General features: G+C 51.1%; 1 protein-coding gene and 1 pseudogene across 2 annotated transcripts in view; one reads left to right on the top strand and one right to left on the bottom strand.

Moving 5' to 3' along the window:
- Window positions 1-19,299, top strand: part of PCSK6 (proprotein convertase subtilisin/kexin type 6) — a 193,090-nt gene extending 173,791 nt beyond the window's left edge. For both annotated transcript variants that reach the window (XM_045448813.1, XM_045448812.1), the window contains 6 exons: window positions 231-427; window positions 2,085-2,172; window positions 5,662-5,765; window positions 11,120-11,249; window positions 15,839-15,951; window positions 17,875-19,299. In XM_045448813.1, coding sequence (XP_045304769.1) covers window positions 231-427; window positions 2,085-2,172; window positions 5,662-5,765; window positions 11,120-11,249; window positions 15,839-15,951; window positions 17,875-17,972 — 730 coding nt within the window. In that variant the 3' untranslated portion in view covers window positions 17,973-19,299. The remainder of the gene's footprint in view (window positions 1-230; window positions 428-2,084; window positions 2,173-5,661; window positions 5,766-11,119; window positions 11,250-15,838; window positions 15,952-17,874) is intronic.
- Window positions 19,300-22,532: 3,233 nt separating this feature from the next.
- On the bottom strand, window positions 22,533-24,356 carry LOC123582579 (annotated as a pseudogene).
- Window positions 24,357-24,889: the final 533 nt, after the last annotated feature.

The following is a 24,889-nucleotide window of genomic DNA, read 5'->3' as shown; positions in this document are numbered from 1 at the left end:
ACTTAGGAATCTCTCAGCTGTGTTCACCAGGATGATGGGCATTAATGGTTTAACCTTCACCCCCAGGCCTTGGCTCCCTGAGAGTTTTGCTAAGCTGGGGGTGCAGAGGGGTGGCTGGGATTTGCTCCCCAGCTAGCTATCCTGCCTCAGCAGGACCTGGCGGTGCTGCAGGCTCCAAGGGCCACGCGGGGCTGAGTTGCAAAGGCCCTCTGTGGCTTCTGTTCCCACAGGAAATGCGTGAACACGTGCCCTCCAGGCTACTTTGGGGACACAGCAGCGAGACGCTGTCGCCGGTGCTACAAGGGGTGTGAGACCTGCTCGGGCAGGAGCCCAACCCAGTGCCTGTCCTGCCGCCGTGGGTTCTATCACCATCAGGAGATGAACACCTGTGTGACATTCTGTCCTGCCGGATTTTATGCCGATGAAAGTAAGTGCATGTCTGTGTGCGTAGAAGTGATGAGTCAGTCCCTCTCCCCCTCCCCTCACCCCCGCTCAGGGCTGGGGTCCCTTCTCCTGGGAGAATTTTCCCAGGGAATCCAGCACCAGCTTATGGACTGGGTAGTCAAAATTGGGGGAAAGCCCCTCCTCGGAAGAACTGCTGAGCTGAAATCAGGATTCAAGTTTGGGCAGAAGGTTTTCAGTCCTCCAAAAACCCAGAGGAGCCTACTGGCCAGTGTTAATTGGGCCCAGAAGAAACGGGTTAGTCTTGGTGGCCCATTTTACAGGTAGTGACCACACCCCTAAGAGGTGGGGGTGCTCTCCTGGTCTTGAGGATGGGGAAACAAAGCTGAGAGGTGGCAAAACACTCACAGCTAGTAATGGCACAGGTGGAACTTGAACTCAGCAGTGAGTGGGGGTGCTCTCCTGGTCTTGCAGATGGGTGGGGGGGATCTGGGGCTCGTGACCCATGCCAGTGTGTCACCAACTCACCTTGCCCCAGAAGAGACAAAAGACAGGGTCTGGGTTAAATTGATGGAGGATAGTCCTCAAGTTCAAAGAAGCTATTGTTTTGACATTGGCAATTTGCAGGTGGAAGCCTTCCCACAGAGGCCCTTGCCAGGCAGGAGGGTTCATTGATCCAGCCTGTGACGGCATTAGTGTTCCTCCTATGGAGAAGGAGCCAGGAAATCTTTAAAGACAAATAAAGCCATCGAATAACCAGAATCTCTTTAGAGGAAAAACAAATAGTCTTGCAAGATGTGTTTCACAGCCTTTACAAACACCTGCCCTGGGCTGCCAGCCAGACCTGCTTTCAGGGTGGAGTTTCCTTCATCCCCACCCTGCTTCCAAGACAAGAATCAGCCACCCTTACTGACCCAGCATCTCCCCTGAACACCTGCTGCTGCTGCGCGTGCACACGTGCGTGCATGCGTGTGTGTGTGTGTCTGAGTGAGTGTGTAATACCACGTGCGGGGCCCTGAGGAGGAGGCACAGAGGGCAGCAAGCAGCCCTTAGTATCCAGGCACAATGCCAGGTGGCGTTGATGAGATGCCAGAGGGAAAGACCAGATAATAACTTAGGGAAAAGCACATGGGAGTCATGGAGACCCAGCATTTCCCCAGGAGGTGGGATGGGCATCGTAGATTTATTTCCTGGTGTACGTAACTGCCAAGTTTCAATAAAGTCCCCTGTGAAGGCACCAGCAGGGTTCCCAGGCCTCTTCAGGCTCCATCCTGTCACTTTCTTATATATATATACATAGATATAGATATAGATATAGATATAGATATAGATATAGATAGATAAAGACTGGCACCTGATTAGTCTCAAGCTTGGTCAGCCAGGAACTGGCTCTAGTCCTTGTTGAAATAAACAGAAGCAGACGATGTCTCCTCTGCCAAGGGCCCACTCCAAAGCCTCAGAATGGTGTAAGGACTTTAAGTTACTCCAGAAAGGAGAGGTGAGAGGCCTCTGATCCCACACCTGGGCCTGCCCTGGCTATTTTATCACTCCATCATCCCTCCTGGAAGCTGACACCGGTGACGAGCTATGCCAGCAACCCTGCTTTGAAATGCCAGAGTCCTCTTTGCCCAGATTCGATTCACATCTATTTTTCTCCTTCTCTTCTCCTCATTTTTCTCCAGGTCAGAAAAATTGCCTTAAATGCCACCCAAGCTGTAGGAAGTGTGTTGATGAACCAGAGAAATGTACTGTCTGTAAAGAAGGATTCAGGTAAAACCCTCCCTTCAAATGGCAAAGGGTTTATGCTGTTTTTCGTTTTCTTGGTTTACCAAGTTTGGGCAACTTTTTCCGAAAAGCAGAGGCCCAAAGCCTTTCAGGGTGAAGATTCTGAGTCTGTAGAAATCAGAATTCCACTTGGAGATTGATGTTTAAAATAGGAAGTTAGAAGACAGGCAAGGCAAAATTTCTATCCTTTATGCTGCACTGGGGAACTGATAAACACAGGAATCGATGCTACCGTAAAAAGCAGGGCTGGCTGCTGGAAAGGTGAGATTCTAACAGAGCTCCCATTTTTAGGCACCAGTAACACCACCTACTCCCCCCGTGTCCCTCCTGTCCACGTGAGGGGAGGTGGGGCATTGGGAAGCCCAGCCTCCCTCCTCTCCGTCCTCTGCCTTCTCTCTCTTCTTTTCCAGCTCAGATACCTCCTTCCAGCTCTGGGAGCTTGCTGCCTGGGAATGCTCTTTAGATTCATGGTGTTCCCTGTCCCACCAAGCTCAGTACACATCTGCTTTAAAAACCTTTTACTGGGTTAAGGATTTTTATTAGAATACTTGGGAATGTTTGTGTAGCCCATTTAATGCAACTAAATTGCATTTAATGCAAAAGCAAATATATATTACCTGTTCCTCTAAGTTACCGTTTAGAGCTTAGGAAACGTTCTATTCGAAACTACCTTCTCTGAACGTTGCCATAGTCCAGGGACTAGAGCCAGGGTCTACATATTAAGGAAAAAATGAAAGGGTCAGTGAGAGCAGCGCTCCCCCCACCCCCGCACCCCCGCTGCAGTGTGAGCAAGGAAATTCCCAGGATTCTTGTTAAAATGCAGATCCTGGGGGTTCCTGGGTGGCTCAACCAGTTAAGCATCCCACCCTTGATTTCAGCTCAGGTCGTGATCTCACAGTTTGTGACATCGAGCCCTGCATTGGACTCTGCGCCAACAGCTCAGAGCCCGCTTGGGATTCTGTCTCCCTCTCTGCCCCTCCTCCCCAACCCTCTCTCTCACAACTAAATAAAAGCATTTTTTTTTTTAAATGCAGACCCTGGTCCAGCAGCTCTGGGCAGGCTCCCAAATGATGAGATGCTGCTGGTCCAGGTGAGAACGGCCCATGCATGGTGAGGTACCAGAGGGTCTGCAGCCCCCCTACCCCACCCCAGCCTCCCTCCCACCCAGCTCCAGCCAGGGCTGGAATTCACCAGTAGAGGTGGAATGCCTTTGGAGTAGGTTGTGATGAAAACCTTTAACAAGCGCTGTTCCAGGTGTTTTCACCAATATTGCCTCATTTAAATCCTCACAGCAATCTGTGACCGTGATATTACTGCTCCCATTTACTCACTGGGGAGAGAAACTGTTTCCCCAGGGAGTGTGGTGTCGCTGCTTTCATGAGGTTCCCCTGAGCCCGCCCTTCTCTGCCAGCTCAGAGAGAAGAAGATCAGGAGAGAAGAGGGCCCACCACCCAAGCACCCAGGAGTCTGGGAAAAGAAAAGGAAGCAGGACCCATCAGAGTCACACATCACGCCTGCGGTCATTTAAACCCATTAGGTGGACAAGGCAGGATCAACAGTTAAAGGATGATGTGGTCAAGGAAGTAGGTCCCCAAGGGGAAAGGAGGCATTGAGCTGATGGCCACAGCAGGTGGCCTGGGATGGGCAGCTGTGATGGCACCTTTCACCTGGGCTCCCAAACCCCAGGCTGGTGACTGCAGGTGTCGGGAGCAGGGAGAGGCTCTGTGGTTCCAACTCACTGTAGCCTGTTTCCCACCCCGGAAGCACCGGTGAGTCCCAGGGAGCTGGTTTCTGTGTCGTGTGGGTCCAGTGGGAGAAAGGAGGTCAGCTGCTCAGGTCAGGAATAGTGTCACAGACAGAAAATGCCTGTCAGGCAGAAGCCACACAGCTGGACGCAGCGGTTCCAGCCACGACAAGCATTCAGAGAGACACAGAAACTCGGAAAACATCGTCAGCCATAATCCACAGAAAGCTTCCTTTTATTGCCCAATATCCTTTTAAGCTGTGGCTTCAAATCATCGCTGTCACGTTAAAGCAGTGAGAGCAGCCGAGCCGCTGACGCGCAGCCATCCATCTCTTTAGGGGGATAAACGCAGGAAGGGTTCGAGGGGGAACATCAGTTATCGAAAACTTGATTTAACTGCCAGTCTCGGTGGCCCCGGAGCCATGATGAGGAGGAGCCCTGGGCGGGCAGCCACCATCGATGAGAAGAGGCTTTTGGACCCACCGACCTCTCCCCACTAAACACAGGATTCTCTGGATCTTGCAGACACACTTTCCGTGTGTCTAGTGGCAGACAGCTTACAACATGTGCCTCCAACGCTGTAATCTTGCACGCGGAAGCAATCACCGTAGCAGACACACCCCTGTGTGCCAGATACCATTGCAGTGATTCACTAGTATTTGCTCACTGAGTCCTCAAAACAACCTTACAATGCGGGAGCCGTGATTGTCCCAGCGGACAGGAAAGGAGACAGGTGCAGAGAGGTTAGCCGGCTGGCCTGGGACCAGGGTTGCACAGCTAGGAAGTGCCAGAGGCAGGATCCTGGAGTGGGCAGTCCAGCCCCAGAGACCACTCTAGAATCCACACACTCGGCTGCATGGGCAAGAGAGGTGAGGGGCAGGCGCCCACCAGGTGAGACAGGAAGGCAGGAACCATGTCAGGCAGGGCATGTGAGGCTCCAGGAGTGAATTTTATTTCAAGGTCATTGTGAAGCACCGAAGGTTTCAAGCAAGGCAAAGGCAGCAGTGGGTCCAGCTTTTGGGATCTGTCCTGCCACTGCCACCCCAGCTCACACATCATAAACGCTAACACTTTGCCGAAGGCTTGGGCCAGCCAGCCTGCCACCAGGGGTAACCTACACGTGCTCCATTTCTCCTCTTGAGGTTTGGTTTCGAGTTTGATTAATGTCAATGAAAAGAAGTCATCACAGCCCAAGAGAGCCTGAGAACTTGGCCTCCTGCACCAGGACCAAATCCACAGGGTTCTGAGGATGAAGCCTGGGGCTTCTGGCCACCTGGGCACAGAGGCTTTGCTCCCAGGGCCAGGGCATCCCTTCCTGGGGCCCTCCAGCTGGCCGCAGGACTCCTTTTCCTGCTTTCATTAGCTTGGAACCTCAAGTGACACAAAGAGCAACTTCCTTTGCCTTTCATGAAAGGCGATTAAGGACAAATCATAATTAAAAAAAATTGTTTTTATGTTTATTTATTTTTGAGAGATAGAGAGGGAGCATAAGCAGGGGAGGGGCAGAGAGAAGGAGACACAGAGTCCAAAGCAGGCTCCAGGCTCTGAGCTGTCAGCACAGAGCCCGATGTGGGGCTCGAACCCACAAACTGTGAGATCATGACCTGAACCAAAGGACGCTCAACTGACTGAGCCACCCAGGCACCCCAGGGGCAAATCATAATTTGATTAGAATTTTGAAAGAGATATGAAAACATGGCTTTTTTTTTTTTTTTTTTTTTTTCCAACAGCTTTGCACGGGGCAGCTGCATTCCAGACTGTGAGCCGGGCACCTACTTTGATTCCGAGCTGATCAAATGTGGGGAGTGCCATCACAGCTGCCAAACCTGCGTGGGTGAGTTCATCGCCTGCAGAGGCATTGGCTTCATGACGCCAGACACTTGGAACCTGGGTCACTGACTGTAGGCTAATGGTCTTGAAGCTCAAGAAGGCCCTGGGGGTGGGCGGGGGGAGGGAGCAAGGGGAGGGAGTGTGGGATTCATGGGGAACAGACTTTCATGGGGAACAGACTTTCAGTCTGGGAAGATGAAAAAGTTTTGGAGATGGATGGTGGGGGTGGTTGCATGACCGTGTGAATATATATCTTTTTAATTTTTAAAATGTTTATTCATTTTTGAGAGAGAGAGAGAGAGAGAGACAGAGCGTGAGCAGGGGAAGGGCAAAGAGAGAGGGAGACCCAGAATCTGAAGCAGGCTCCAGGCTCTGAGCTGTCAGCACAGAGCCTGAATCAGGGCTCGAACTCGTGAGCTGAGCCATGAGATCATGACCTGAGCCAAAGTCGAATGCTTAAACCGACTGAGCCACCCAGGTGCCCCCTGTATTTCATGCCCCTGAACTGGACACTTAAAAATGGTTATACGGTCCATTTTATGTGATGTTCCTTTCATCACAATTTTACAAATTCAAAATAAGGAAAAACCATAAGGCCTCACTTTCCGTGAGCAGTCTGGGCTTCCCTGCATTAGAAGCGCAGCCAGGCAGCGGATGCTGTCAGCTGCGTAGGGAAGCTAATCGCTCCCGCGGAAAAGGCACTGCCTGAGACACAAGCTATAAAGATGCAGAGAGACGGGGGCTGATTGTGGTGGTAAAGGGAAGAAGGCGTTTTAAAACACAGCCTTCTTTCTTTGTACCCATCTTTAGTTCACTTCGAACATTTTATTCAAAGAGGAAAGACTTCTATAAACAATTTTATGTGTATTATAATTCCCCACGAAGATGATAGCACAGATGTCTTCCAGGCACAGTTTTTACGCACAACAGCAGAGAATGCGCTCATTTTATTGGGTTTCCGGTGACAGAGTTATTCGCCCTAGACGGTGAAGTGCATTGTGAGTTTGTGGGCTCAGATACATTTCGGGAACAGTCTTCTCCTCTTGACTCACCTTCCCTACCCGGCACCTGACAGGGACAGCACAGCCATCGCCATATGGCCATGTGAGCCCCGGGTGGCCACGGCTGTGCTTTCCGGGAGTGGACGTGCCAGAGAAAGCAGGGCTGTGGCCAAGCCCGGAGCCCCAAATCCTGCAAGAGATGTGCCTTCCCAGGACACGTCCCTCCTGGGACAAACCCCAAAGGAGCGAGAGCTCGACGTTTGGAAGCCTTCTCAGCCGCTGACAGCTGAGCTCTTTTTTCTAGCCATTTGCCCGGTTAATTTTTTGCTGTCATTTTTATTCTTTGTTTCTTTGTCTCCTTGTTTAGCCCAGGTTGATTAAGGAGCATCACCGATGTTCCTTATTTAAATTTCATAGCTGCTCAAATCCATAAAATTCGGATATGTGCCTTTACAACGCTTTAGATTTCAATAATTCAATTTACTTTTCTTCCTCCGCATCCCCAGACTGCCGGTTGGCAAACTGCTTGATGGAGTTGCTCCCTAGTTTTCTCCTCTCAACCCAGTGATTCCTCTGTCACTTCGGGCATGTCACTCTATGAAGTCTGAGGCCATCTGGGGGGTCTTCCTTCCTCCATGTGCCTGCCTGCCTGGGTTCTTTCTAGGCTCCTGAGATGCATGCATCCACTCCCTGGCAGCTGCTGGGGAGAGGACCCCGTTTCTCTGCTCTGAGTTGCCTGGAGGAATTTTTGTTCCGTGTCAAATGTGAGTCTGTGTCAGAAATAGCTGTTCTCAGCTGCCAGCTCCCCACGCCCTTGAGGCCCAGGCCCACCTCGCCTTCCCATCCCTGCTCCCACTCAGTGGTTGCTGCTTCTCCTCTCCTGGATGTGGGCCTGGGCATGGTCATGGGCAGGGTTGTGGTCAGACACAAGTGCAGGGTGAGGCACGGTGGCCTCTGTCCCCACCCTGGGCTGGCAGTGCCCCAGGGCATTTGATGGGCCACTGGATGGGAACAAGCCTCTTGCCCATTCCCAGTCCAGACACCCAGAGTCTTGGCACAGAGGCATGTGACCCCTTGGGGTTGCCCAACAGCTGTGGGTTGGTGCAGGGGACCCGTGGGACAGGGAGGTGCCTGGCTGAACTTGTCCCCAGCTGGGACATGACACACTGGTCAGCACTGGGCAGCTGGTAGAACATACGCAAGACGAGTTGAGGTGGTGCCCCAGGTCCCCGTGAGAGTCAGCCCTCACCCACTGTAGCCTCCTCAGGCCTCTAACTAACGGAGAGAGGCTCGAAATGGCAGATAAAAAGCACCATGACAGCTGGAGAGAGAGATTGCAGAAGCAAGAAAAGCACTTTATATCTTAGTACCCTTAATGGCACATTTCTCCTGCATTTTGAACAAGGACTCTGTGTGTTCACTTTGTAGTAGGGCCCCACACGTGACGGATTGGGTCCCGTATAAGCAAACCGCACTTTGCTATTATTGTTATGATCTGTGGGTGCTTTTCAAGCATCTGAGGCCTGCAAAGACAGGTGACTTAATGGGATCCTTAAGAGACTTCTGGTTATAAAGTTCATAGTTTGTGGTAATTGTGAAAATAGTTTGTCCTGAAAATGTGTGTTTAACCAGCTTCTTTTATTGCAGCAAAATATCCATAACATAAAATTTACCGTCTTAACCATTTTTAAGTGAACACTTCAGTGGCACAGTCACATTGTACCTTACCACCATCCGTCTCCAGAACTTTCCCATCTAACCCAGCTGGGTGTTTCACCAGCTTTGAAGTTTAGCAAATTGGACATTAAACTAAGTACACTTGACCCTTGAACAATATAGGTTTGAACTGCACGGGTCCACTTGTACGTTGATTTTTTTTCAATACATGTAAGTTTTTTTCAATACTTTTTTTTCAGTACAGTAAGTATACTTTGTGTTCTTTATGATTTTCTTAACATTTTCTTTTCTCTAGCTGACTTTATGGTAAGAATATAGCATATAATACATGTAACATACAAAATGTATGTTGACTGAGTGTTTGTGTTATCAGAAAGGCTTCTGGGGACGTCTGGGTGGCTCAGTTGGGTAAGCGTCCGACTCTTGATTTCAGCTCAGGTCATGAACTTTTGGTTTGTGAGATTGAGCCCCGCATTGGGCTCTGTGCCGAATGTGGAGCCTGCTTAAGACTCTCTCCCTTTCCCTCTGCCCCTTCCTAACTTATGTGCATGCACATACATGCATGTGCTCTCTCTCTGTCTCTCAAAAAATTAAAATAAAATAAAAAAGAGGGGCTCCTGGGTGGCTCAGTCAGTTGGGCGTCCAACTTCAGCTCAGGTCATGATCTCACAGTCCGTGGGTTCGAGGCCCGCATCGGGCTCTGTGCTGACAGCTCAGAGCCTGGAGCCTGCTTTGGATTCTGTGTCTCCCTCTCTCTGTGCCCCTCCCCTGCTCATGCTCTGTCTCTCTCTGTCTCAAAAATAAATAAAAACATTTAAAAAATTAAAAAAAAAAAGAAAAAGAAAGACTTCTGGTCAATAGTAGACTACTAATAGTTAAGTTTTAGGAGAATCAAAATCCACATTTGGGGGAATGTGGATTTTCAACTTCGTGGGAGATTGGCGCCCCAACCCCTATGTTCGTCAAGGGTCAAGTGTACAAATCTGAATGAGTGTTCTTTTGCACCACAGAAGCCCTTCAGGCATTAAGGACCCTAACGGCTGAGACAGAACAATGTGGGTAACAGGGTTCAGCAGAGGAGGCCCAAAGGGGACAGCCACAAGGACCACACAGCTCTGGAGGCCCAGGGCTTTCCAAGGGCCAAGTGGCCAATGCCAGATGCTCCCTGGAGATACATGATGGAGGGGTGGCCAAAGCACAAGACCAGTTTTCCATCTGGAATGACATAAACTGGGCAGGAACCCTACATGTTTGTGGGGCATTGCAGCGAAGGAAAGAGGACATCCCATGTGGAGACTACAAGTGGGTGGGCCGTTGCTCATTATGGAGGCCCAGTGACCCCAAAGGGTTCCTGCTTCTGCCTCCCACTCACAATCCTGAATGAGCTCAGAATTTCCTTCCAGGTTGCAAGCTGTGGTTCTGAGAGATGGAACCAGCTACCAGAGCACCAAGCCTTGGGGCTGGTGGAACCACCCTGCATACCCCTGTCTTCAAGGGGGTCTTCCCTTGACAACGCCAAGAGGCCCCCTCTTAGTCCAGATGCTACTCCAGGAAGAGGGCCAGATATTACTGCTTTAGCTGCCAGGCCTCCATCTAAGACCACAGTGAAATTAAAGGAAGATGTTTAACAAGGGACTGTGATCACCATAAGCATCTGAGATGACTTCTTTCCCGTGTTCAACCCCCTAAGCTATCAGCCAGGGGCCACCTCGCTGCCTCTCTCTGATGTCCCATCAGGTACTCCTCAGGGACATTTGGCACAGAGTAGCCTCCAGCCTGCTTGACGTTCAGTGGATGAATGAACAAATGGACAGGCAGACAGGCGGACACATGGACAGGTGGAGAGGTGAACAGCACTCTTTCTTCGTTCTAGACCAAAGTTTGCTGCAGGCTGATGAGTCCAAGCTGAGCTGAAGATTCTCCCTCCTGACTCTTGGTCCTTCATTCTGAGCTTTTGTCTCTTCAGGCCTCCATCCCCCACTCCATAAGCCCTTAGTTGTTTGTTCTCTGTGGTTGAAAATGTCCTGGTTGTCCACACCAAATACCTGTCAACACCATCCCTGAAAATCTCTTCCTTCACTTTTCCCACATCTTACATGCTGTTCTGTCCAAAAGAAATACGCAAGCCACAAATGGGAGCCACTGAACCAATTTTAAATTTCCTAGAGAAACAGGCAAAAATAAGTATAATAACATCTTATTTAACCCACTGTGTCTAAAATACTATCATCTCAACATGTAATCAACATTGAAAAATGAACAAGGACTTTCTTATTCTGTTTTTATGCGAAGTGTTTGGAATCCAGTGTGTCTGTATTTTGCACTTGCAGTATGTCTCAGTTTGGGCCAGCCACATTTCAAGCGCTCCAAGCCACACGTGGCTACCTCTAGCAAAAAGAGGTGGGACCAAGGCTTGTTGGCAAGGAAGCATTTGGAATGGGGGCCATCAAACACGGCACGGGCAGTGGGAGGGGTGCTGGGCCTGGCTCATGCCTCCACGTCCCTCCCTGGGTGCAGGGAGGCCCAGTGCAGACACAGGGTGGGCACTTGGGAAACCTGGCTGTGGTGGTGGACAGGGGCATCCAAACAAGACCCCAGATCCCCAGGGCACCGTGGCAGACCTGGAACATGGTAATGGGCAGGCATCCCTGACATCTGCTTCTGTCCCTGCACTCCTCAGGGCCCAGCAGAGAAGAATGTATTCACTGTGCAGCAAACTTCCACTTCCAAGACTGGAAATGTGTGCCAGCCTGTGGTGAAGGTTTCTACCCAGAGGAGATGCCAGGCTTGCCCCACAAAGTGTGCCGAAGGTATGCAATTCTTTCAGTCTTCCTGGCTCAGACCAAGATTGCTAGGGAATGGCGTTGCCTGGGGCAGCAAGGGAGGAGCCGGAGGGCCAAGTCTGGTGGCCTCTTCCCTGGCCCTGGGGGAGGGTGCCACATCACACAGCTGCAGAGGGTGCGGGAGCTACGGTGGGGGTGCCAGACCCCATTTACAGAGGAGGGACCCCCTGTGCTTGGCGATTGCCAAGGTCACAAGTTCGTTGGTGGCCTTCATTCCTTGGTTCATTTAACAAGTGTCTGTTGTGTGCCAGGCACTCTAGCTGGGAGGGGGTAGGAAGCAGGATAACAAGGTGCCTGCCTGGCGGTACTCACATCACCACAGCAGACTCCATGGGAGCAACTCCCTGCTGCAGCCCAAGATGCACCCATGCTGGTAGTAACGAAGGAATCCATGTGTTGGGGATTTCTTTCATTTTAAATTAGAGAAAATTTAGGTCCAGACAATGTCCTCATTCTAAAACCACTTGCCATGCAGTCAATGAACGTATACTGTAACCCTTCTCATTCTCCTTGTGTATCCGCACGGTGTGCCATTCTTATTTGGTGGCTTCCAACCCAGTCTGGTTCTTTCTCTTTGTCATTGGACATGGGCAATGAAAGAAGTTTGCTTGGGTATCTTCTTGTCTTGCTGCTGAATAGTTACTGCCTTACACCAGGACTTCATAACCTAGATCCCAGCACAGGCAGGGCAGCCGATAATGAGGTGTTGGAAGGTGGCCTTGCTGATAATGATGGTGGGGGTGGGGGAGGGGCCTCCTTCTGAAACAGCCTCAAAACAAGGGAGCCCTGGGGGACCCTGTTAGAGCAGCCCTGTCTTCCAGGTCACAGCTGAGCCCACATTGGGGTTGCCTCCGCAGTCTGTGTTTGAACACTGCTCTGGGTTCTAATCTGTTCTCACAAAACCAGAAAACCCCACAGTTGCCCGAGAGAGACCACCAAATCCTTGCACTTTTTTGACTCACAAGAGAAGGTCCCCACAGGGGATTATGTATCTGTGCAGGCATCAGCCCCCTCTTTTGAGCTGATTTGAAACAGGAAACTTGGCACCAGCCTTGTTGAGTTCTGTGGGGCCCTCGGATGGGTGTCTGAAGTAAGTGTTTCATTTGTACCAGCCCATTGGTTCAAGGGTGATTACACTAAGTACAGCAGCCAGGGAGCACATGGAATTAAACAGTGATACTCTCTTTTATTTAATGGTTATTGTTATCTATTTATTTTTTTGAGGGGGGGGGAGGGGCAGAGAGAGAGGGAGACACAGAATCTGAAGCAGGTTCCAGGCTCTGAACTGTCAGCCCAGAGCCCGACACAGGGCTTGAACTCACCAACTGCAAGATCATGACCTGAGCCAAAGTCAGACACTTAACTGACTGAGCCACCCAGACACCCCAGTGATAATCACTTTTGTTTGTCAGATGCCCAGGATCCCACAGGATGCTGGGCATCCCCATGAGTGTGGTAACCAGCCCCCCTGGTTTTTCTGGTAAGCCAGAAATTATGGTGTCCCCAGCCCAGGAAGCAAGAGGTAGGCAGCCCCCTAAGCCCCTTCTCAACAGTGGGGGACAGCATCTTCCTGGGTGCTCACCTCCACAGGAGGGGAAGCTTCCAGTCCAGTGCTAGGGCTCCCACAGCAGATCTTGGAGATACACCCCTAGGAGGAGCCCTGCATAAGGCGTTGAGGTGGTGAAATGCCAGCCCTTCAGGAAGCTTCTGTCTTTCGAGTGCCCTGGCTCTGAAGACTCCTTTGATGTGGATCCCTCCTGAAGGAAGAATAGTCTTGGTCTGCTTGGTTGTGCAGGGCCTCTCCCCACTCAGGCAGCAGCACCTTTTAGGGTTTGGCTTCCTCCAGGCTCCAGGATGCTGAGAAGCGCTGTGGCTGGCCCCTGCTGGTAGGCCTGGGGCAGCTCTGGGCCACACAGCCAGATGGGGGGGTTTATGTGGAAAGGCCAGCCCAGAACATAGGCCTGCTGGGTTGGCAACCAGGATGCCAGGAAGACCAGTGAACCTGAGGCCCAAAGTGGAGAACAGTCCATGGTAAGGATCTCAAAAGAGGCCCTGGACACCCCCAAGGCTTAGTAAGAGAACCCAGAAGAGCGAGCAATGACCTCTCTGGAGAGCAATTCAGTGGGGTACTTGCCTGAGGGGTAGCTAGCCCCTCAGGCCCCCAGTCTTCCCCACTGTTCTCTGCTCCCTTGGCCCCTCCTGGGTGCTCAGGGGGGCAGAGACTTCAGGCATTTCTTCTGCTGTATTCTGTGCCCACACTGGAGGATGACAAGACTTGCTGTCTGACTCTCGCCTGGAACAGCCTGAAGGCAAAAGGAAGGCGAGGACACGTGGCCCGTGCAATAGAGCACGGAAAAGGGGCTGCAGTGCACATGCCTGTCCTTCCAGAGTCTGACAGGGCAAAGTTGCCATGGTGTTTTGTGGGGAAGTGGGTGCCATAGAAAGTGACAGAACCAGGGGTGTTTTGAAAGCTCCCTGCCTGAGAGGGCTACCTGTGGGGCAGGTAATCCTGACAGAGAGGAGTCAAGAGGGTCTTTCAGAGAAGCAGGGACCTCAAGGCAGCTGGGGGTGGGGGGTGCGGTGTTACCGGGGTGATGGGGGGCATCATCCTTCCCTGGGGGCGGCGTGATGCTGGATTCTCTCCCTGAGCTGGGGCCTCCAGATCTAAGCCCCGGCCCAGCTGACTCCTTGACCTGGGCCTTGTGACACCCTGAGCAGGGAGCAGGTCGGAGCCTGCCCAGGATTCCACCTGCAGACCTGGGAGATGGTGAATGAGGCTGTTCTAAGCTGCTGGGTTTGTAGTAGCTTGTTACACAGCCATAGAAAACTGACTCACCTTCAGTGCCACTGGGGGCTGGCAGGGAGACCCCTGACGTGGCCAGCTTATATCTGGAGAAGGTAAGCCATGCGCAGGTGGCCCTCCACCTTAGCACACTCTACCCATGGTTTCATTGAAGCAGCCCTCAGCCAGAGCCTGGGAAAGCTGGCCCAGGGCCTTTGAAGCATCTTCATGAAACAGGCTAGGCCCTAGTTCCGGGCCCACAGGGGTGGTCTGTATAAGAAGCCAAGGGTTCCCAGGGGAAGTCATCCCTTGTGCTGTGGTGTCAAGGGTCTGTGGCTGGGCCACCAGAAGGTGCAGCAGGACAGAGTCCAGACCTTAGTGGCTTCCCCAGCGTGCACAGAAACAGGGTCCCACATGGCAGGGCCCACTCTCCCCTCCAGGTTGTAGGGCAGGGAGGTGTGTGTGGGGGGGGGCGGGGGGCAAGCTCTTGCTACAGGAGGAGGAAGTCAGAAGAGCAAGTTTGCCTGTGGGATTTACACATTTATAAATATAGACTACGGGCCTGAACTCCAGTCTGGGGGCATCCTGCACTGGAAGAGCAGGCCGAGGGCATGACCCACCAGGGCTCCATGTAGTCAGAATCAATGGTGAAATGAGAACCAGCGGATGGCTGCTTTGGAAAGAGGCCTATAGGAGCCTTTGTTGATAGCATCTAGTCCCTGACTGGGAGGGTGGCATCTGTCCTAAGCAAAGAACTGGCCACACAGGGCAGATGCAGGAGCCATCTGAGCCAGGCTCCTGCCCCGGATGCCCCACCCACCCTGCCTGAGCTCCACCTCTGGGGCCTCGTCCACCTGCAGCTGGCATCCGTGGGGAAGCCGGGTGGCAGACTGGAGCACTGGGAGACCCACTCACCAAAGTGGCCCCAGAAAAGGTGGCAGGTGCAGCCCCAGTCCGCACGTGGTCCGGAGGAGGTGAGGTGCACATTCAAGCCCCAGGGACGGGTTGGCAAGCTCTTTCTGTAGAGGGCCCCGTGGTGAGTAGTTTGGGCTTGGCTGGCCACATGGTCTCTGTCCCAGCTACTCAGTCCTGCCGCTGTGAAAGCAGCCACGGATGATACATAGATGAGCAGTGACTGCCTTCCAGTAAAACTGCTGGATGTGGCTTGAGGGCCACGGTGCGCCAACCCTCCCCTGAGGTCACGGTACTCTGCATTAGAAAGAGCCCTGGGTCCCATCTCAGGGCAAGAACTGGAAGATCCTCACCTTGCCTGCCTGCCCTGGAGGGAGGCTGGCATCACCGCAAAGAAAACTCAGCCTCATGGGCAACAGCAGTCCCCAGGCCAGCTCCAGGGTCGCTTTGCCACGCCCCTGTCCCTGCATCCCAACCCTGTAGCCATCAGAGCTGGGCAGCTGCCCAAGGGTGCATGTGCTGATGCCGCTTGAGGAGCCACCTGGTGGCGGGGGGCGGGGGGGGCAGGGTGGGGGACACAGTATCCAAGAAGGTGTCCAGGTGAGCCACAGGGAGTCTCAGAGACCTGGGCCTGTCTGCCACTCCAGGCATGCTCCTGCTGACTTCACCCTCCCAGGGCGATAGTGCAGTCAGACAGGAGGTAGGTAGGATGTGCAGACGCTTGGCTGGGGCTTCAGGCCATCATGGTGGCCACAGCTGCAGGCGGAGACAGTGCAAGAGGATAGGGGGGCTCCAGGAGGGGGCTCCTGGAGTGGCTGGGCCCCTTCCCCAAGCAGCGGCATGAACCCGTGTCCTCCCACAGGTGTGACGAGAGCTGCCTGAGCTGTGAAGGCTCCAGCAGGAACTGTAGCAGGTGTAAGACAGGCTTCACGCTGCTGGGGACCACGTGCATCACCAACCATACGTGCAGCAACGGTGAGCACCAGTGAGGGAATGGGGGGACGTGAGTTACCCTCGGGGCTGCCCTTGGAGGAGCTCAGCTCACTGAGCTGAGAAGAAGAGAAGGAGAAGAGGCAGGAACAGTAGCCCTTCTGAATGGGTGTGCTGGCCCCAGTATCAGGGACGCCTCATAACCTCCTACTGACCCTTTGGGCCCCTCACATTGACCAGGGAGGCATCCTGGCCACCAAGCTACTGCCGGTCCATTTGCCGAGTGACTTTTTTTTTTTTTTTTAATTTTTTTAATGTTTATTTATTTTTGAGACAGAGACAGAGCATGAACGGGGGAGGGGCAGAGAGAGAGGGAGACACAGAATTGGAAGCAGGCTCCAGGCTCTGAGCCATCAACCCAGAGCCCGATGCGGGGCTCGAACTCACCGCGAGATCATGACCTGAGTTGAAGTCAGACACTCAACCGACTGAGCCACCCAGGCGCCCCAACCGAGTGACTCTTAAAGCTGATTTTGTTCTGGTACCATTCCCACTCTTGTTCCATAAGCCCGGTGGCCTGGGTGCGGTGAGTCCTGTTAGGAGAGTCCTGACCTTGGGGGTTGAAGCCAGGAGGCCTGGAGGGTGTCAGCCTTAGAGCCCAGAGTCGGGGCCCCCCAGGTCCCACAGGGAAACCCCACATCTGCTGTGGGAGAGCCCTGGTTCTCTAGGCCCAGAATGGGCTGTGAAGACAGGAACTCTGAGGGAGACCAAAGACCAGCTTGGGGTTCCAGGCAGAGGACTCTGGCCTGGGGACCTGGTGCAGGAGTAGTGAGCCAGAAGACTCCATGCTCAGCGAGCCACCGGGAGGAGCAGCGCAGGCCAGCTCTGGGCACCTCAAACCGGAGTGCAGGGGAGAAAGCTGGTGGCCCCACGGCATCCCTGGGCTTGGAGCTGTAACTGGCCCTGCCATGGCAGAGCACAAACCAGCATGTCCTGCACACTTTAGTGTGGCCTCCTTGCCTTGGTGTTTGGTCTTTTTTTGTTTTTTCTTTTTGTTTTTTCTTTTTGGTTTGCAGAATTGTGTGCTTTCAGAGTAGGAAGCTCCCTCTGTAGGATGTCACCTACTCAGGTTATAGATACAGCCCAAGAAAGTGGGGCAGTCTCGGGAGAGGCTTCCAGGTCCCATCAAGGACGAGGCCTCTTCAAAAACTCAGCAGCCAGCTGGGATGGGCTGGTCTCCATCCCTCCTCCCCTCCCCCTTTCCATTCGCCTTGACGACTCTCTCCTTCCCATCCCATTCAGTTTGGGGAGCCCCCTGGACACAAGAGCAGCCGCCAGACAGAACACAGCCACAGGACACAGACCTGTCCCAGGCCTGCCCTCCTACCCTAGCCCCACCCCCCAGAGTCTTCCTACGAAGTCCTGCACCACCACAGTTGTCTGGGAAGATAGATGCAAAGGAGCACTGAGACCTGGCTAGTACAGCTGGCTTCATCCTCCACCCTGCCTCAGTTTCCCCCCATCCCCTATACCCAGCGTGAGCCCCTGCATGCTAGGTGCCACTTCTTTTTTTTTTTTTTTTTTAATATTTATGTATTTTTGAGAGACCACAAGCGGAGGAGGAGCAGAGAGAGGGAGACAGAGGATCCGAGGTGGGCTCTGTGCTGACAGCAGCGAGCCCCATGTGGGGTTCGAACTCACGAACCTTGAGATCATGGCCAGAGCTTAAGTCGGACGCTCAACCGACTGAGCCACCCAGGTACTCCCTAGGCCACATGTCCCCTCTGCCACACCAGGCTTGCCACATGTCCCAGGAAGACCGTGACGGCCACCCCGGCTGCCACCCCCAGCTTCTTCCGTGACCCTTGCCCAGCCCATCGCTGGGGCCTGGTGAAATGGGATGGTTGGAACATGTCAGGCCCCAAAGTCTGACACATCCCTCCTTTCTCTTTCCTGGTGGGACCCCAGCTGACGAGATGTTCTGCGAGATGGTGAAGTCCAACCGGCTCTGTGAACGGAAGCTGTTCATTCAGTTCTGCTGCCGCACGTGCCTCCTGGCTGGGTAGGGGCACCCAGCCGACTGCAGGGGGCAGGGCCCCTCCTGTCCGTCCGTCCGTTCAGCAGCCTTTCTCCAGACCGTCAGCCACAGCCTGTTTGGGGGGTGCCCTGCGTCTGACAGCTTTATCTCCCCAGGAGCAAGGTCCTTCTGCAGCATCTCTGAGCACCCAGCCCAGATGGGTGGTGGGCCATAAGGGGGTGTTCTTCAAACAGTGACAGGCTCTCAAACTCTGCTTGCTGGCTACATTCTTCTGGCAAACTTAAGATGGGAACACAAAGAATTCTGGGAATCCATAGCTCCAGCTTCGGGGCAGCCTCTGGGACCCTAAGTTTACTGAATCTTCAAGACCAAAGCAGAAAGGCAAGATGCTTGGCTTCACACACCACTCTTCTCCCCGTGCTTTTGTGCAGCCTCACAGTGAATCTCACCCACCAGGCCTGGGACATCCCCACGCGTGATGCCTGACCGAGCGCGCACCTACTCCCCCACCTGCCACGGAGCAGCCTGGGGACAGTTTGGTCAGACTGTAAATAAAATAGACTTGGGGGGCATAAAATATATGACCACTGGGGATGGAGCATCCATTCCTACACAGTCAGCTACTTCTGGAACTGCAGCGATGTCTTAGAACGTCCCAGTTCCAAATCTGGACGGGAAGACCCTTCGTTTCTCTGCCGCACTGTCCCGTAGGTGAGCTGAGCGCCCCTTGTCACCACGTCTCTGGGAGCCTCCTGGCCCGAATGATCACCTCTACTTGATGCAGAGCCTTCTGGGGAGGGTCCCCAGGAAGCATCCCAGGGACCAGCCAAGAGGAGCCCCATTGACTAAGCAATTCCTCTTGCCAAAATGTAAACCCAACCCGTGAATCATTAATCTTATCACCGCCCATTTCGTGGAATTGCTTTTGAAATACACTTGGCCTCTGCTCTTCAGGAAACTTGTTCTTAAGGTAGATGCTCCTGTGTCTGTGTACTATGAGCCTAATGACACGGTTGGATTTATTTCTGCCAAACCTGTGTAGGCATTTTATAAGCTACATGTTCTAATTTTTACCGATGTTAATTATTTTGACAGATATTTCATATATTTTCATTGAAATGCACAGATATGCTTGATCAATTCCCTTTAATATGGGAGTGACATTTGCCTTAAATTTTTTCAAGCTTGTTCTCCATTTTGTCCTGCTCCCCTCTTTGACTATAATGCGTTTGCCTTGTCCCCTAGGAGCTGGGGAAACCCAGCTGTTGTTTATTGAATCCACAACTTCAAAAAAGAAATCCACAGAGCAAATACAATGTTAACCCTAAGTTAATAAAAGAGTTAACATCCCATGACCAAGACGCCTGTATTTCTTTCCAAGACACAACGATTAAATGTAGGTGTTGACCAATGTGTGAAATGGCTTTCTTTGTGGTTTTGGGTCTATCTGATGTCATTAAGTAGAAGGTCTTTGAGCTTTAGCAAATGTTCATGTAACGACGTCATGGGGGAAATCCTAGAGCTCCAAGGTGTCCTTTGGTAACAGACCTTCTTCACGCCACAACAGCCTGGCTGGGTGGAGGGGCTTGGTGCAGGGATACCTGCCATCTATCGAGGGAGTGCCCTCCACAGTCTGGACTGCATGCCTCTTCACCTACAGCTGCCCAGTGTGACTTAATTAGGTCACAGCTTATCTTTCAAAGTGACTGAAATCCCTGCACCCATGGGTTTTGTGTTCCATGGGACTGTTACCATGGCCTCTCTTTGAGGTCAGAAGCTTGTACTTGTTGAGAATCCAGCAATTTTTTTTAATGTTTATTTATTTATTTTGAGAGAGAGAGGGGACAGAAGCAGGGGAGGGGCAGAGAGACAGGGAGAGAGAGAAAGAATCCCAAGTGGGGCTCGAGCTCACATAACCATGAGATCATGAACTGAGCCAAAACCAAGAGTCAGACACTTAACCAACTGAGCCACCCAGGCGCCCCAGATTTTTGGTTTTTATTTACAATTATGGCTAGGAAAAAAACAAAAGTGGGTGAGGGGCATTGTTTTAGGAATCCGGGGTTGACTCCGAGTTCCAGGAAGGGTGCAGCTGGGCCTTGGGAGCTCTGGTGCCAGCATTAAATGTCACCAGGACCTTCATTGCACCATAGCATGTACTCCTCACTCTCCAGTTGGGGCAAATGAGACCACTGACATCTCCAAGCGAAACTGGTGCAACTCAAACTCCCTAAGCACGCTTTCTGAATCTGCTGCTTGGCCCTGGTTACCCTGCTTTGCATCAGTGTTCATCCAGCCCCATCAGCTGTGCCACGGACACAGGTTTGCACAGCAGAACACGGCTGCAGGAACTTTCCGGCGACCTCAGAGCCGGAGGAGGGGAGCGATGTGCAGCTCTTAGAACGTAGGGGTAGGTAGGCCACATAACCCAATAGCTGCCCACCATAAGCATCAACCGACTGGAGCTGTCAAGGTGAGGCAACGAAGGAATGAGTGCATTTGGGAGACAGTAGCCAGAGCTGGGCAGAATATTGATAAGGGTTCAACTTCCCCCATAAGACTAACATCTCATTGAAACCAGCAATTGCTGGGACGCTTGGGTGGCTCAGTTGGTTAAGTGTCCAACTTTTGGTCATGATCTCATGGTTTTGTGGGTTTGAGCCCCAAGTAGGGCTCTGTGCTGACAGTGCGGAACCTGCTTGAGATTCTCTCTCTCTCTCTCTCTCTCTCTCTGCCCCTCCCCCACTCATGCTGTCTCTCTCTCTCAAAATTAAAAAACTTTAAAAAAAATTTAAAACCAAAGATTGCTAGGTGCTTCTTGTGCAAGGCACCATTTTTGCTCCTAGAGCTCTTTGAACATGGAGAACTATGGTCTAACATGTTTGGAGCTGAATCAGAAATTCCTTTTATTCCGAAAGCAGACCAGCTACAAAAAGCCAACCAAGCAGCCCCAGAGCACATGTACCCTCCTCGCAGTGGGTGGGCCAGCTGGTCCTGGGCTGATGAGGGTGGTGGCAAGCTGAGAAGCTGTTCACAAAATCCTAAGGACAAAACACCACCTTGTTAAAAAGTACTGACCCCACCAAATGCCTGTTCACAAATCACCCAACCTCAAGGATATTTGGACTCAGTAGGGGCAGGACATGTTTATAGATTTTGTTTTACGTGGTAAAGTCATGGATCACCTCCTCTAAATCTGTTGTTTCACAGACTGAGGCTCATGGAGGTGAAGTGACTTGTGTTAGGCCACACACTGGCAAGGTGGCTCCCTCATCCCCAGGTAGGGAGGCTGGCTCTCTGCCAGAGGGGAAGTTGATTCTGCAGTTGGCCAAATTCAGCCATGCCCCATTTGTTTCAAACTGGCTCTATTTCCAGGAGGTGATAGTTTTCTGACCTTGTCCCCAAATTCTTTGGCACCTCACAGTGGTCCCCATGTGCTCATCTGTATCCCGCCCAGGCCACTACAAAGTATACTTTGTAACTCTTCAAAGGGCTGGGGAAAACTGCACTTTTTACAGAAGATACACCTACGATAGAAAGGGGATGGGGATGGGGGCATAATTGAACTTTAAAGAAACCAAAAGGGCAACATGGTCTAAATATGGCCAGCACTAGAGCGCTCTTGAATTTGGGGAGACTACCATCCACTGCATTTGAATCACCATAATATGGCTGAAGAGAGCCTTAACCTTGAATGCTTAAGGTATGCTGGGGCCCCTGCGAGCAGGTGGGGGTAGAGGTCCAGATCAGAGGATGGAAAGGGAAGGAGGTGGAGAAGTAGAGTAGAAAGAAGGTCATCTGAATGGAACAAGCAGGGATAATGGGAAACCAAGGCCGTTCTCCAGCATCTTAAGGTTCTGCCTGTAGAGCTAGGAGGCATTGGGGTTCTGGCTGCTGTGGGAAAGAAGTCTGCCCCCTACCCCAGCCTTCTCTGCCGCTTTCCCTCCTTGAACCCAGGTCTTATCCTTTCTGACTGGTTGCCCAAGGCCTTTCCCGACACACCAGTCTCTGTGGCTTGTCTGTGCACAGAACAGTACCACTAGGTGATACAGCACTGAGCACCTACCAGAACTCCAGGTCCTGGGGTTCGGTTCCCACCACCCAATGCTTCCTCCTGCCCCAACATGCACACACTATGTACCAGCCACATTAGGCATGATCAGATACCTCCTAGGCTCCCTGCTGAGCACAGAGGAACCAAAGTGCTCAGAGCAGAGAACATTCTGTTGCCAAAAACAGTGGTTCTCAACCTGTTGATTTTTGTCTCCTAGGGAATACATGTCAATGTCTAGAGACATTTTTGGTTGTCACAATTGGAGGTATGTACTGACATGAGTAGAAGCCAGGGATACTGTTAAACATCTTATAGTGCACAGGTAGCTCCACGATAAAGAAGTATTTAGCCCCAAAATGTCAACAGTGCTGAGGTTAAGAAACCCTACCCGAAAGAAATGAAATAAAAAAAGGTACTCTATTCTCAACTTCATAGGGATATCCTAAAATGAATAAAACCACCTACAGTTTATATCCCTGTTCATGTGCTGAAGCAAAGGAAACCCATACAACTTTATTTATTTATTTTTTAAATCACTTATTAGTATTTAATGAACCTCCCTCCAAGTGGCTTCAAGCTACCAGGACTCAGGCTCCTCCCACACTCTGAATCTCCTCAGCTCTTCCACTGAAGAATTTGCCCTTCAGGTGACAAGCTGCTTTGGGAACTTTCCCTTTCCCAAAACTTTGTAGTTGCGCAATCGCACCACATCAACGATAGGAGCAGCTCCTGTCTTGTTTCTGGCAGTATTTTTTTAAATGTTTATTTATTTTTGAGAGAGAAAGATAAAGTGTGAGCAGGGTAGGGTCAAAGAAGGAGGGAGACACAGAATCTGAAGCAGGCTCCAGGCTCCGAGCTGTCAGCCCAGAGCCCCACACAGGGCTGGAACCCACAAACTGTGATCATCGTGACCTGAGCCGAAGTCGGACACTAACCGACTGAGTCACCCAGGCGCCCCTTCTTTCTGCAGCATTTACCCGTGTCTGCTCACTGACTGAGGTCCAGTTTATCAAGGTTGACAGTTCAGCAGAGCTCTGGTTCCTCTTCACGTGGTAATGCCTCATACCAGCTTTTCCAAAGTAACCTGGCTGGTATTTGTTTGAAGTTGATTCGATGGTGCTACATACCACCAGCATTACCCTGGCCTCCTGGGTGCTTCCGGTGCTTGCTGATGTGGCCGTGGCTGTGGCTTAAGTGGCCCTGAAGTTCCTGGGTCTTCCTCAGTCTGGATGGCATGTCGGCAGCCCAGATGAAAGAGCTTTCTTTCCCTTATCAAAGAAACCCCTTCTTTTAATCCAGAATTGAAGAGCCAAGTAAAACTGGCTCTCTGGTCTAAGGACTCCACCTGGTGGTCCTCTCTGGAATTAAGTGTTTGGGATTATTTTGTTTTAACTTCTCTATTTTGAGACAATCTCAAAGCAAAATTATAAGAAAGTTGCGAGTAAAGAACCAAGAAATGTTTTCCTGAACAATTTGAGAGTAAGTTACTGATATGATACCATATTACCTCCAAAATACTTCAGAAAATACTTTATTTTCCTATAAACAAGGATCTTATACATAGCCATCAGTATCAGGAAGTTAACATTGATGTATTACTACCATCTAATCCTCTGGCTGGATTCAAATTTTGCAAATTGTCCCAATAATGAATGCTCTTGGCAAAAGGATCCACTTTAGGTCACTCTTTGCATTTAGTCATCATGTCTCTATAATCTAGAACTTCTAGTCTTCTTCAATCTAGAACAATTCATCAGTTCCCTGACTTTCATGACCTTGAACCTTTCAAAGACTGCAGGCTAGTTATTTGTAGGCTGTCCCTCAGTTTGTGTTTATCTGAGGTTTCCTCACATTTCCATTCGGGTCATGCATCTTCAGTAGGAATCTCACAGAAGTGATGCCATGTTCTTCTAATTGCATTCTAGTAACTGAATCATGATTTTGATTTGTTCCATTATTGGTGATATTTACATGGATTGCTTGGTTAGGGGTCCCGCCCATACCTATGATGTGAGGCCTGCCAAAGGATGTCTGCTTTTACCACTGTCCAACAGTGTGCTGAAGATCTCAGCCAGTGAAAACAAGGCAAGAAATAAAGAACAAGTGTAAGAATTGGAAAGAAATAAAGCTATCATTATTGTCACATAGTGTGGTTACGTACACAAAATCCAAAAGAATGGTTCTAAACTATTAAAATATTACAACTAGTAAGTGAATTTAGCAAAACTGTCAGACACAATGCTAGTATTAATTGTATTTCAATTATAAATCAACTATATTTCAATGTACCAGAAACTAATGATTACAACATTGGATTTTGTTTTAGCAGAAGATACTATTTACAACAGCATCAAAAACTATCATGGGGCGCCTGGGTGGCGCAGTCGGTTAAGCGTCCGACTTCAGCCAGGTCACGATCTCGCGGTCCGCAAGTTCGAGCCCCGCGTCGGGCTCTGGGCTGATGGCTCAGAGCCTGGAGCCTGTTTCCGATTCTGTGTCTCCCTCTCTCTCTGCCCCTCCCCCGTTCATGCTCTGTCTCTCTCTGTCCCAAAAATAAATTAAAAAAAAACGTTGAAAAAAAAAAAAAAACAAAAAAACAAAAAACTATCATATACTGGGGTACTTGGGTAGCTTAGATGCTTAGGCGTCTGACTCTTGGTTTCAGCTCAGGTCATGATCTCATGGTTCATGGGATCAAGCCCTGCATCAGGCTTCTGCACCGATAGCATGGAACCTGGTTGGAATTCTCTCTCCCTCACTATGCCTCTCCCCTGTTTGTGCTCTCCCTCTCCCTCTCTCAAAATAAATGAATAAACTTAAAAAAAAAATTTTTTTAACTATCATATACCTAGAATAGATCTAGTAGAAGAAGTGTAAGACCTCTACACCAA

This window comes from Leopardus geoffroyi, chromosome B3, assembly GCF_018350155.1.
Source record: "Leopardus geoffroyi isolate Oge1 chromosome B3, O.geoffroyi_Oge1_pat1.0, whole genome shotgun sequence".
NCBI classification, from domain to species: domain Eukaryota; kingdom Metazoa; phylum Chordata; class Mammalia; order Carnivora; family Felidae; genus Leopardus; species Leopardus geoffroyi.
Note: the sequence above shows the minus strand (reverse complement) of the source record. Positions and strands in the feature narration are given on the sequence as shown.